The sequence below is a fragment of the Micropterus salmoides genome, unplaced genomic scaffold (genome assembly GCF_014851395.1).
Source record: "Micropterus salmoides isolate LMB-PRFRI ecotype aquatic unplaced genomic scaffold, ASM1485139v1 Ms_hic_scaffold_10, whole genome shotgun sequence".
Classification (NCBI taxonomy): Eukaryota; Metazoa; Chordata; class Actinopteri; order Centrarchiformes; family Centrarchidae; genus Micropterus; species Micropterus salmoides.
The window spans coordinates 36279726-36293361 of NW_024040041.1; the positions used below are offsets into that span (position 1 = coordinate 36279726).

Below are 13636 nucleotides of genomic sequence, written 5' to 3' on the forward strand. Positions count from 1 at the left end.
CCGTTAATCGTAAGGTCGGCGGTTCAATCCTCCAGGCTGCATGTCGAAGTGTCCTTGGGCAAGATACTGAATCCCGAATTGCCCCTGGCAGCTGAACCGCCAGTGTAAGAATGTGAAAAGACTAGAAAGGCGCTATACAAATACGGAGCATTTAGCAGCACTAACATTACTAACATTATGAACAGTGCTAGCAGCACTAAAAATATGAACAGTGCTAACATTGCTAACAGTGCTAGCAGTACTAAAAATATGAACAGTGCTAACAGTGCTAGCAGTACTAAAAATATGAACAGTACTAACAGTATGAACAGTATGAACAGTGCTAACAGTGCTAGCAGTACTAACCATATGAACATTGCTAACAGTGCTAGCAGTACTAAAAATATGAACAGTGCTAACATTGCTAACAGTGCTAGCAGTACTAAAAATATGAACAGTGCTAACATTGCTAACAGTGCTAGCAGTACTAAAAATATGAACAGTGCTAACATTGCTAACAGTGCTAGCAGTACTAAAAATATGAACAGTGCTAACATTGCTAACAGTGCTAGCAGTACTAAAAATATGAACAGTATGAACAGTGCTAACAGTGCTAGCAGTACTAACAGTATGAACAGTGCTAACAGTGCTAGCAGTACTAACCATATGAACAGTGCTAACAGTGCTAGCAGTACTAAAAATATGAACAGTGCTAACATTGCTAACAGTGCTAGCAGTACTAAAAATATGAACAGTGCTAGCAGTACTAACAGTATGAACAGTGCTAACAGTGCTAGCAGTACTAACAGTATGAACAGTGCTAACAGTGCTAGCAGTACTAAAAATATGAACAGTACTAACAGTATGAACATTGCTAACAGTGCTAGCAGTACTAACAGTATGAACATTGCTAACAGTGCTAGCAGTACTAAAAATATGAACAGTGCTAGCAGTACTAACAGTATGAACAGTGCTAGCAGTACTAACAGTATGAACAGTGCTAACAGTGCTAGCAGTACTAACCATATGAACATTGCTAACAGTGCTAGCAGTACTAAAAATATGAACAGTGCTAGCAGTACTAACAGTATGAACAGTGCTAACAGTGCTAGCAGTACTAACAGTATGAACAGTGCTAACAGTGCTAGCAGTACTAACAGTATGAACAGTGCTAACATTGCTAACAGTGCTAGCAGTATGAACAGTGCTAACATTGCTAACAGTGCTAGCAGTATGAACAGTGCTAACATTGCTAACAGTGCTAGCAGCAGTTGTGGTTGTGTTCTGATGAGGAACTGTTTGTGTGTTTCAGTCTTGAGTACCAGCAGCCCAGCATCGTGCAGGGGTGAGTATCGTTCTCTGCTGCTGTTTCTCGTCGCCGGTGTAGTGTGTTTGTTAATGATGTCACTTTGTGTCTGTGGCAGTAGTCGTACCGACGTGGTGACGGTGACGCCCTGGTTGGCTCCCATCGTCTGGGAGGGAACCTACAACCCACAGCTTCTTGACAGCATCTACAGACCGCAGAACATCAGCATCGCGGCCACCGTGTTCGCTGTCGGAAAGTAAGTATCCCACGCCGTCCTGAACGCAGCATTTTACTTTTGACCCGGAGGTGACCCATGTAACCCTCTGGACAGGTACACCAAGTTCCTGAGAGACTTCCTGGAGACCGCAGAGCAGCACTTCTTCGTTGGTTTCAAGGTGCACGTTTACGTGTTCACCGACCGGCCGAAGGAGGTGCACCAAGTCAAAATGGCCGCCGGCAGACAGGTACAGTGACGATCCCGAGTAGCTCCGCCTGTTGGGGTGGTGGGTTGTTTTCTGAGATGAACTCTGCCTGCCGTGTTTTAAAGCTGTTCAAAGAGCAGCGGTTGACTCCGCCTCCTCGCCCCTGCAGCTGACGGTGGTGCCGGTGCCCGGCTCCAACCGCTGGCAGGAGATCTCTGCTCGAAGGATGGAGCTGATCCAGACGCTGATAGAGGAGAAGCTCCAGAACCACATGGACTACATCTTCTGTCTGGACGTCGACTCCAAGTTCCACGGCCGCTGGGGGACCGAGTCACTGGGCGCGCTGGTCGCTGTGATACATCCAGGTCAGGAAACCCCAAACGTGTGTCCCCGCCCCCAAAAACCCTCAGCGTGTTGCTGCCAGCTTCTGTTAGCGTCCCGCTGTGGCTCCCAGAGCCGTTTAAAATCATAAAGTCTGAATGTAGAGTTCTGCTGAGCGTCCGCTCGGCGCTGGAGACGCTGACTCAGCGGCCAAAACCTGGTCCGGATGTCTGCGGTGCAGCTAAAAGGTTCCAGGGCTCTTTAACTACCTACTTATTCTTAAGAACAGTAAGTTGGTGATTAAATAAAGAATGTTGATTTAAAAACGTTTCATAAAGGCCCGGGTGACGTGATGATGATGTTGCAAGGCGGAGGGATACTCGCCTGCAGCTGAGCGGCGTCCTGACTAAATGTTCCTGTTTATTCTGAAGTGGTCAGAATGTTTGTCCAGGTGAAGGCTGATCTCACCTTTATGTCTGCAGGTTACTACAAGGACGACCGCAGCAAGTTCCCCTACGAGCGCCGGCACGAGTCCACGGCCTACGTGGCTCCTGGGAAGGGGGACTTCTACTACTGTGGGGGGGCGTTTGGAGGCCTCCTGCAGGAAGTACACCGTCTCGCCAACACCTGTCGCACCAACTTTGAGGCTGACGCCAAGAAAGGCATCGAGGCTGCCTGGCAGGAGGAGAGTCACCTGAACAGGTAGGCGGGGGGGGAGAGTCACCTGAACAGGTAGGCGGGGGGGAGAGTCACCTGAACAGGTAGGCGGGGGGGGGGGGGGATCACCTGAACAGGTAGGCGGGGGGGGGGGGGGATCACCTGAACAGGTAGGTGTGGGGGGGGAGATCACCTGAACAGGTAGGCGGGGGGGTTGTGGACCCTCACTGTCTTTCTAGTGACTTCCTGTTCCTGTGTGTTCAGGTACATGTTGATCAACAAGCCCACTAAGGTGCTGTCACCTGAGTACCTGTGGCAGGACTTCAAACCCAGAAACCCAGAGGTTCGCATCATCAGATTCTCTGGAGTCATCAAGAACTACGCCGACATCCGGCCCAACGTCTGAGTCTGACTCTGTTCTGGACAGGACTGGAACTGGACAGCACTTCCTGCCGTCAGTGTCACGACCCGTCCCCCTTCCAGACTCAGGGCCTAATGTTGAACCTCTACTGAGCGCGTGCAACTCTTCTGTAATACCACATATTCGGTCGTCCAGCTCAGCTTTAACCCTCCCTGTTCCTCGCTCGCATCAGCGCCTGCTTTTCCCTGCCAGCTTCTGTCCGTTTTCCTGCAGCTGAACTATGAAACTCCGGTGGTCTGCACTCACGGCGGGCCTGAAGACCTGCCGTGTGGCGCCGACTGAAGCTCCAGCTCGGTGAACACTAACAAGATGTGAAGCGCTTGTCTCTGGATTTCACATGAATGTATGTAAAGATTCTTTAAGGTCAGTTTTAGGGCTTTTGCTGCTTATTTGAATTCTTAACTAACCTTTAGGGGTATTAAGTAAAGACGGTCCTCCAGCACAGCGATGAACCTGCTGGAGTCTCATCACAGTCAGGTTTCCACTCGTGCCTCTGAACACACTGCTGGGTGCGTCATGTTACCCGGCTGGTTCCCTCTCTATGCTAAGCTAAGCTAACAGGAATGGAAAGGCTTTCTTTGAGCAATGATGATATTAACAGTAGTTTTCCACTGGACAGAGATGAATTCAGTTTACAGTTTGGGTAATAAACACAGCTGACTCATGAAACCGGCGTCCTGTCTTCACTCCGTCTCTCAGAATTGTTACCCTCACGTTGTTTAGAAGTTGTACCAGAGCAGCTTTACATGGTTTCATCTTCAAGAAACAGACTGCGCATGGCTGCACCTCCCTTTTAGCTACAGGGAACCCGCGGGGTCTTGAAAGTATTTAAAAAGTCTTAAATTTTGTTCGTTTCGTTGAATTTTTTCTTGTCCTTTTGTAGGATTTAATTAATACCGTAACGTCATAAATGAGACTTTATAATTTACTCCGTCTGGTGTGACTCTGATGTTATCCGGCAGTACAGGTAACCTGACTGTTTACGTCGGCTTTACGCTCTGGACTGTGACGTGTTCGATGCACGAGCTCTGTGTGAATCAGTCAGATGTTAGAAAAGAAAACGTTAGCTCGTCGACTCAGAATGGGCAGGTGTCTGAAGTTCAGAAAGCCAGAGATACGAGGCTGAGGGCGGTGGCGCTGAGGTTAGAGCAACAGCTGATCTGGAAGAACCGCTGCAGGTTCCCGGTCAGTGAAAGATACAACAGCAACAGAGAGACAGGTGTGTGTGAGACCAGGACGCGTCTGTGTGTCGGCGCCGCTGCTGTAGGCTAACGTTATGTGAATGGAAACATCAAACTAACGCACATTAAACTTACATCACCAGATGCACCGATCACAGGAACGAGGGGAAAACAAACCGGGGCCCGACTCCTTATCCCCGCTGCTTTCAAACCAAAACTATATAATACTGTATTTACTTTACCTTATCTAGCCAATGTGAAACTAACTGCAACTACTCATAACACACAACCTTTCTGATTTCAGCCCTTAACAGTTATTAGTACACAAATATTAGATTCATTTCATAGGTGTCATTTACACTGGGGTCACTGGGGACACTGAAATCACTGGGGTCACTGGGGTCACTGGGGACACTGGGGTCACTGGGGACACTGAAATCACTGAGATCACTGGGGTCACTGGGGACACTGAAATCACTGGGGACACTGGGGTCACTGAGATCACTGAGATCACTGGGGTCACTGAGATCACTGAGATCACTGGGGTCACTGGGGTCACTGTGGATACTGGGGTCACTGGGGACACTGAAATCACTGGGGTCACTGGGGTCACTGTGGATACTGGGGTCACTGGGGACACTGAAATCACTGGGGTCACTGTGGATACTGGGGTCACTGGGGACACTGAAATCACTGGGGTCACTGGGGACACTGAAATCAGTGGGGACACTGGGGTCACTGGGGACACTGAAATCACTGAGATCACTGGGGTCACTGGGGACACTGAAATCACTGGGGACACTGGGGTCACTGGGGACACTGAGATCACTGTGGACACTGGGGTCACTGGGGTCACTGAAATCACTGTGGATACTGGGGACACTGAGATCACTGTGGACACTGGGGTCACTGGGGACACTGAAATCACTGGGGACACTGGGGTCACTGGGGACACTGAGATCACTGAGATCACTGGGGTCACTGAAATCACTGTGGATACTGGGGTCACTGGGGACACTGAAATCACTGGGGACACTGTGGATACTGGGGTCACTGTGGATACTGGGGTCACTGGGGACACTGAAATCACTGGGGTCACTGTGGACACTGGGGTCACTGTGGACACTGGGGACACTGAGATCACTGGGGTCACTGTGGATACTGGGGTCACTGGGGTCACTGGGGACACTGAAATCACTGGGGACATTTTTCACTCAAAATTTGGAATCGGGTTTGTATTTCAGCATTAAATATTTGATCAAAGTTAAATATTGTGAATCGTGCGTGTGAGCTAAGCGTGTCATCACACCCCTAATCTGAACCCTTATGTCCCACCACTTTTCAACACAGTGACCTCCTTGATTCATTTTATCTTATCAAAGTACAAACACACCCCAAAGCTATAGTTTGTTAAATATGAATGTATTATAATAAAATATTTTATTAAATTCATGTAACTTAGTAAATAATTTTCTCGGGCTTAAAATTTATACAGATTTTCCGTTAAACGGCAGTGAAGTAGGTATTAAATTTCATCCTAGGTGGGTCTTAACTTTGAGAGCTACAGAGTGAAGCATCTCACTTCTATTGGATCTTTGGGCAGGGCAGCCAACACGCTTGCAACACGCCACGTAGGGACGCTTGGTCCAGACCCCTCGGCGGAGGGCCCCTCACAATCAAGTTAGCGAAGCTAAAGCTCTGCAACATCCGGTTAAACTTTCAAAATAAAACTAGCGTTGTGAAACATTGTAGTTTGGTCAGGGTTAGGCACCAAAAACAATTATAAGACTTACTTCATTACTTGGTTGGGTTTGGGCACTGAAATGATTTGGTGAGGTTTAAGAAGAGGTCACGGTTTGGCTGAAAATAACAACGACACCTTTTGAACTAATTTAAGCCGAGTAACGTTACTTGCCAAACTTACATAAAAACATTCGATGCTGACTTTTGGTTTCATACGGGGAACAAACACCAGTCTCCAGACTGAAAGTCTGTGTGTGTCATCAGAATAGCAGTGGTTCTGGATCTGGTGATTGTGGATGATCTGGCCCGGTGGGAGCGCACACACAAAATCTGAGCCCATTTAGGGACCCTCATGTCTGAACCGCTGAGCTCAAGAAGGATTAAAATGTATTTCCAAAGCCACGCGCCTGTCTCCTCATGTTGGGTTGTAGATTCCCTCCCAGACGATGGGAGCCAACCAGCTGTGTGTCAACCCTGTGATTCGGATCCGGTCCAGTCTTGGTTGGATCCCTCTCGGCCCGTTCTGCACCGTTCCACCAGCTGCCAAACAAACTGCACTGACTTCTACCCAAAGTTTCTGGACTCTGGACTGGGGACACTGGGGTCAGGACTCTGACTCTGAGGTCAGGACTCTGAGGTCAGGGCTCTGACTCTGAGGTCAGGACTCTGACTCTGAGGTCTGGACTCTGAGGTCAGGGCTCTGACTCTGAGGTCAGGGCTCTGACTCTGTGGTCAGGACTCTGAGGTCAGGGCTCTGACTCTGAGGTCTGGACTCTGAGGTCAGGGCTCTGAGGTCAGGGCTCTGAGGTCAGGGCTCTGAGGTCAGGACTCTGAGGTCTGGACTCTGAGGTCTGGACTCTGAGGTCTGGACTCTGAGGTCTGGAGGAAGAAGCCAGTCTGATGGCGGTAAAGTTATTTAAATGTAGGTGTGAAAATGTTGCTGTTGTTTAATAATCTCATCATCACAAACGGCCGCCTTCCTGTTTAGCCCCTCTTTATCTACAGATGTGACTTCCTGTCTGGCTGCTCAGAACAGGAAATGACACCAAGTCCCCACACAGGCGCCGGGGGCCCTCTTGGGGCCCCAAGGTAATCGATAGCTGTGATGTCCCAGCTGTCCTCGGAGCTGCTTCGTGATGCCTTGAGGGACTGTCGGTTTTCTCACCTGTCGGGGCTCAATCTGTAAGCTGAACCCTTCTGAGCTGCTTCCTGTCTGCGTCAAAATAAAAGTCCCTCAGGTGAGTCTCATCGGATTCACCTGATTATGATGCTTATTATGATTTTAATACTGACGTCTGTAGTCTGGTGAGTGTAACTCACCGCTGTGGTAAATAAATACAGCTGTACAGGTGCATTTCAGATCGGGCTTTATCGCCAGGTATGTGTGCACATACGAGGAGTCTGGCTCTGGTTGTACAACGCTCGCCATGAGCGTACTCATATTTACACACTATAAACAAAACAGACAGATTGAGACAACAGTGCAGAGAGCAGAGTGCAAAGAATGCAGGAGTGAATTATTATTATTATGTACATGTCGGAGGTGGATGTGATATACAGGTGCACACAGTGTGGTGAGTACAAAGGACGCTGGAATAAATAAGTGCAGGTGCTGTACATGAGGGAGGTTGGGTAAACGGTAGATACAAATGAGACAGCTCTGAAAGAGAGAACGATGAATAAATAATAAGTAAACAGGTGGCTGATTAGAGACAGAGATACTGGGTATTATTTGTTATGATTACATCACTAATGATGTCACCAACTTTGCAGCCAAATATTAAACACTACACCAGGAGCCGCAGCGATATTACTGAGCGCTCCAGCTGCAGTCATTTCTCTCAGCGTCCTCTTCTCTGCCGTCAGCAGCAGCTGCTGAGCGCCGTTGGCTCTCCATAACCAGACCCTTTTAAACTCCCTGCTTCCTTTTGGTTTCGCTTCTTTAGACGTGTTGGGCTCCGCGGTCAAGTTAGCAAGAATAAACATGCAACTTCTTGTTAGATTTTCAAAATAAAGCTACGTGAGGATGCTGTCAAAGAGGACTCCTACGTTGCGGATGTGTGGGGATGGAGACAGGGTGGAGCTGTTGATGGAAAGGCTGAAGTTGTTGGTGTGTTTTGTGAGCGATTTGGGGCCGATGACGATCATGTCAGATTTATTGTAACTGAGCTGTAAGAAGTTGGTTTGCATCCAGGTTTGTATGTCGGTGAGGCAGCTGGTCAGAGTTGCAGAGGTAACTGTGGTGATGGATTTGGTGGAGATGTAGATCTGGACGTCATCGGCGTAGTGGTGGAAGCGGAGACCATATCTACGTATGATGAACAGGAGAGGACCGAGCACAGAGCCTTGGGGGACGCCTTGTGACAGAGGAGCAGTGGAGGAGGAGCAGTTATTGATGTTGATGAGCTATTGTCTGTTGGTGAGGTAGGAGCGGAGCCAGGAGAGTGCAGCGGATAATATTGGAGTAGGTTTCCAGTCGGGAGAGAAGAGTGGAGCGGTTGATGGTGTCGAAGGCTGCAGTGAAGTCGAGCGTGATTAGGATGGTGAGGTGGCCGGAGTCGGCGGAGAGGAGGAGGTCATTCAATTCAATTCAGTTCAATTTTATTTATATAGCGCCAAATCACAACAACAGTTATCTCACAGCGCTTTTCATAAAAGAGCAGGTCTAGACCGTACTCTATGATGTTATTTACAGAAGCCCAACAGTTCCCACCAAGAGCAGCACTAGGAGACAGAGGCAAGGAAAAACTTCCTTTAAGAGGCAGAAACCTCGAGCAGAACCATGACTCAGGGTGGGCGGCCATCTGCCTCGACCGGTAGGGAGAGGGAGAGGGAGAGGGAGAGGGAGAGGGAGAGAGAGAGGGAGAGAGAGAGGGAGAGAGAGAGGGAGAGAGAGAGGGAGAGAGCCTACACAATATACACACAGAGGTACAGACAGTGAAGGTAATGTTGCTATAGACTAAATGAAAAATGGTACAGATATTTATAATAGTGTTAATGGTAACCATCGTAATGTTAATGATTATAATAACAATAATAACAATAAGACTAGTAACAATAGTCGTTGCAGCAGAGGGTGTCGAGCAGGAACACGGGGGCAGCAGGTCGCCCGCAACCACAGATCCAGACTCCACAGCTCCAGAGCCAGAAAACCTGCAGGAAGTGATAGGAGAGAGGAGAGGGACGAGAAAGCACAAGACTACCAGAAAGGGGAGAAGTTGTGTTAGTAACATGCAATAATGGGATGAGGTTGCATACAGAGGGAGAGAAAGTAGAGGAGAGAGGAGCTCAGTGCATCATGGGAAATCCCCCGGCAGTCTAGGCCTATAGCAGCATAACTAAGGGATGGTTCAGGACTCACCTGAGCCAGCCCTAACTATAAGCTTTATCAAAGAGGAAAGTCTTAAGCCTACTCTTAAATGTGGAGATGGTGTCTGCCTCCTGAACCCAAACTGGAACCTGGTTCCACAGGAGAGGAGCTTGATAGCTGAACGCTCTGGCTCCTAGTCTACTTTTGGAGACTCTAGGAACCACAAGTAACCCTGCATTCTGGGAGCGCAGTGCTCTGGTGGGGTAATAAGGTACTATGAGCTCTTTAAGATAAGATGGTGCCTGACCATGAAGAGCTTTGTAGATAAGAAGAATGATTTTAAATTCTATTCTGGATTTTACTGGAAGCCAATGCAGAGAAGCTAAAACAGGAGAAATATGATCTCTTTTCCTGGTTCCTGTCAGAACACGTGCTGCAGCATTCTGGATCAGCTGAAGAGTCTTAATGGACTTTTTCGAGCAGCCTGTTAATAAGGAATTGCAGTAATCCAGCCTAGAAGTAACAAATGCATGGACTAGTTTTTCTGCATCATTTTTGGACAGGATGTTCCTGATTTTCGCAATATTACGTAGGTGAAAAAAGGCGGTCCTTGAAATTTGCTTAATGTGAGACTTAAACGACATGTCCTGATCAAAGATAACTCCAAGATTCCTCACAGTGGTGCTGGAGGCCAGGGCGATGCCATCCAGGGAAACTATATCTTTAGATAATGCGTCACGGAGGTGCTTAGGCCCCAGAGCAATAACTTCAGTTTTATCTGAGTTTAACATGAGAAAATTACAGGTCATCCAGGTTTTAACATTCTGAAGGCACATTTGAAGTTTAGCTAACTGATGAGTTTCATCTGGCTTGATCGATAGATATAACTGAGTATCATCTGCATAACAATGAAAGCTTATGGAATGTTTCCTGATAATATTGCCTAAAGGAAGCAACTCATTGGTTATTTTGAGGAGGGCTGTTTCAGTGCTGTGTTGTGAGCGGAATCCAGATTGAAATGGTTCAAACTGGTTGTTAGTGGTGAGGTGGGTTTGAATGTGAGCAGCGATGACACGTTCCAGTATTTTTGATAGGAAGGGGAGATTGGAGATGGGTCGGAAAGTGGACATGATGTCGGGGTTGAGACCAGGTTTCTTGAGGATGGGGGGTGACAGCTGCAACTTTGAGTGTTGTGGGGACTGATCCAGATGTGAGGGAGGAATTAATGATTTTGATGATGAGTGGGGAGATGGATGGAGGGCAGGTCTTGATTAGGGATGATGGGATGGGGTCTAAGCTGCAGGTGGAGTTATTTATTTTGTGGTGAATTGTGACAGCTCTAAAGGGGGGCAGAGCTGAGAAACAAGACAGTGACTGAGAGTGAGGAGGGTTGGGGGCAGGTGGGGGTTGAGGGGACAGGGGAAGTAGTGAAGTTGCTGTAGATAGTGTCGATTTTAGAGAAGACTGCAAGGAGTTGCATTTCTCCACTGTGAAGGTTGTAGAGATGTTGTCGGGGGGTTGAGGAGTTGCTGGCAAAAGAGATTGTGGATGTCGCTGTTGCCCCGGAGGAGCACATCATTATGTACCTCAACAATGTTGCTAATACCTTTGCAACAGCATAGACTATCCCAAATACACAAGTGAAACAAGAAGAAAACATGCGACTGAAATCTGAAGCTGAAACAGCGAGCTGCTGATTCCTGCCTTATATTCTCAATTGTCTCCTGCCACCTTGCTTTTGTTTCCCTTCATATAAATAATTCCACCATTCCACCAGAAATTGGTGCAGAAATATTTGATTATGACACGTTCGTACTGAACATTAACCAATCAGGGAACTGGCGCCTGTTTTCTTCACTGGCACAGCCAGAAACTGCTGCCACATTTCTGCCCCTGAAATTTACGGCGCTGCGCAGATCAGACGTCATTTCTGATTAGGTACTACTAACACGTATCCAAATACTACTGACTAGTAACATGGAAATGGTTACGAGTCACCCCTCAAATATTCACTGGTAACTAATTGTAAACAGTTATTTCAGCAAACTTTATTTATGTCAGCCGGACATACGAATCTTGGGAGAATGTTGCATTTGCTAAGAAGAGGAGGGTAGTACACATTTGTAAAACTGGTATAATTTTGTTTATTGTTTCCAATGATTACATTATATCACTCTTAACATGTTGTGAGACTGTTTGCGGTTGAGTTCAGAGGTTATATTCGCTGTATTTCTTTATTTTTCATGTCAACATGTTGACCATGTGATCGGTGAACCCCTCCCATTGTTATGTGGTGTGTGCGTACGAGAGGCTGTCTTACTGTCTGTGTTTGGAGCTAAAGAGACTATGTTCACAGGTCGTTTAGCCAATAAAAGTAGTCCCAGCAGCTAAATTGTGGTCCTATAACTATGTTCTGTAAGAACGCTGTCAGACTGTATAATAGTACAAGCAAAAGGTTGTACTATAATCCGTTTTGAAGTTATTGCAATCTTAGCGTAACAACATTTTCAACTGTATCTCTTCGAAGTGCCGCCGCCCAATTAGAGTTGCGCTGCACGACCCGTGGCATTATGGGAGATGTAGTTTTCCTTTTGGTTCTACAGAGAACAAAGTTAAGCTGTGTGTGACCTCTCTAAGGATGTGTGTCCATTGTAATTGTGTCACCTTGTGATGAATGAGACATGTGAGGCCGGGAACAGTTATTTTTCAGTTGTTTTACATTATTTATGCTTCCTTCACAGTAGTCCAAGAAGAGTGAACTGATGCACACATGTTGTATCATGTTGGACAAAATCACTAAAGAAAGATCCAAAGAAACGTGAAGTGCAGAGCCACCTAATCAGGTACCAGTGAGTACTGAAGGGCCCCTGACAGGGGCCCCCAAAAATAATTATATTATATTATACATTATATAAACCATCATCATTGAGTATAAATATATTTCAAATAGAATAATAAAATGATCTCTTTGTTTTTACTTGTCTTTGGCAGTAAAAGTTTTTTTTCCCCTGATATGCCACGGCCCCTTTTGCCGTTTATGTGGTATTTCTGGTGACCCTGAAATGCCACAGATTCACCCAGGAACCTGCCGTTGTTTGTGTGGGATTTCTGGTCTCAATCTAACGTTACGATGCCACGACATCTGCCGCTGATTCAATCAATCAATAAATAAACCTGGACCGAGAGAAATATGTTAGCAACAGCAGTTGATTATGCAATATATAATATTGTGCATTTCTTCATGTAAACAGCAAGAGTCACGTTTAATGTACGCATTGTTTGGTGGAACACAGTTGGTTAACCAAGGTAATTATTGTGTGTTGGCACTATATTTTTAATATTAAATCCGTATATAATGTGGTTTTCATAGTAATAGAGCTGTTTGGCCTTTCTACCAGCAGGTGGCAGTATTTAAATGAATGTCCAGTTTGTGTCTTTGTAAGCTGTTTTAAATCCAGGTTACTTGTTTTTTATTATTAAGGATTTATTTGTAACCTAGTTACCATCTTCATTCACCCACAGCCCAGCGTTAAACCTGCATCCCCTTCTGTTCTAACCTGGTTCTGCTGTCAGCTTCTTAGCAGCTCAGGCAACAAATACATCATAATACAGATCATCTGGCCAAAAGAATGATTTACCACACCACAAAGCCACTCCTTCCCTAAAGGTACATTCATGCATATCTGCAGTTTGCTCAAGGTTATGTTTGGCAAAAGGAAAACATTCCAGCATAATAACCTTCTACCATCTGTGAAACGTGCTGGTGGTAGTATCATGATCTGGCCTCGTTGTGTTGCATGTGTTTTGGAACGGCCAAGTCAAAGCGTTAAACCTGCATCCCCTTCTGTTCTAACCTGGTTCTACCACTACTGTCAGCTTCTTAGCAGAAATATCATAATACAGATCATCTGGCCAAAAGAATGATTTACCACTGTGCTATATGTGCTGTGTGAATCTTTCTTCTCCAGACACATTCCAGTGTGTATAATATCCAACACTCCCACTGTGTAATGCAAGTGAAGAGAATCCATACAAGCCTTAAACATTTATTCAACATATAATGCACATTTCAATGGCAATGAATGTTCAGAAACTTCAAGCACCACTGCATAGTATATTTCCAATGGCAATAATAAACGCTATAATATTATGAATTATAGCTGCAAGGTAAGAACATTTTATGAGGTCCTCAAATCTGGCAGGTCTGTAGTCAGTCCAAAGGTGTCATTGACACTGGGAACAGTGGCTGATTTTGTCCCCTTTACTTTTTGAAAGCATAACTTAAAAAAATAGCTT

The 13636-nt window shown here is 46.3% G+C and overlaps 2 protein-coding genes across 7 annotated transcripts in view; both read left to right on the forward strand.

Moving 5' to 3' along the window:
• Nucleotides 1-3775, forward strand: part of LOC119895977 (globoside alpha-1,3-N-acetylgalactosaminyltransferase 1-like) — a 13973-nt gene extending 10198 nt beyond the window's left edge. For 3 of the 6 annotated variants that reach the window (XM_038709439.1, XM_038709448.1, XM_038709464.1), the window contains 6 exons: nt 1292-1324; nt 1407-1541; nt 1617-1749; nt 1877-2072; nt 2511-2730; nt 2950-3775. In XM_038709439.1, coding sequence (XP_038565367.1) covers nt 1292-1324; nt 1407-1541; nt 1617-1749; nt 1877-2072; nt 2511-2730; nt 2950-3091 — 859 coding nt within the window. In that variant the 3' untranslated portion in view covers nt 3092-3775. Of the gene's footprint in view, nt 1-1291; nt 1325-1403; nt 1542-1616; nt 1750-1876; nt 2073-2510; nt 2731-2949 lie in introns of all 6 variants that reach the window. The other 3 variants (XM_038709425.1, XM_038709432.1, XM_038709457.1) reach the window with 1 other exon arrangement.
• A 348-nt stretch (nt 3776-4123) lies between these two features.
• On the forward strand, nt 4124-5673 carry LOC119918228 (mucin-19-like). The gene is made up of 2 exons (XM_038738862.1): nt 4124-4325; nt 4636-5673. Exons 1-2 carry the CDS (start codon nt 4124-4126, stop codon nt 5535-5537), a joined length of 1104 nt encoding a protein of 367 aa, XP_038594790.1. The 3' UTR covers nt 5538-5673.
• Nucleotides 5674-13636: the final 7963 nt, after the last annotated feature.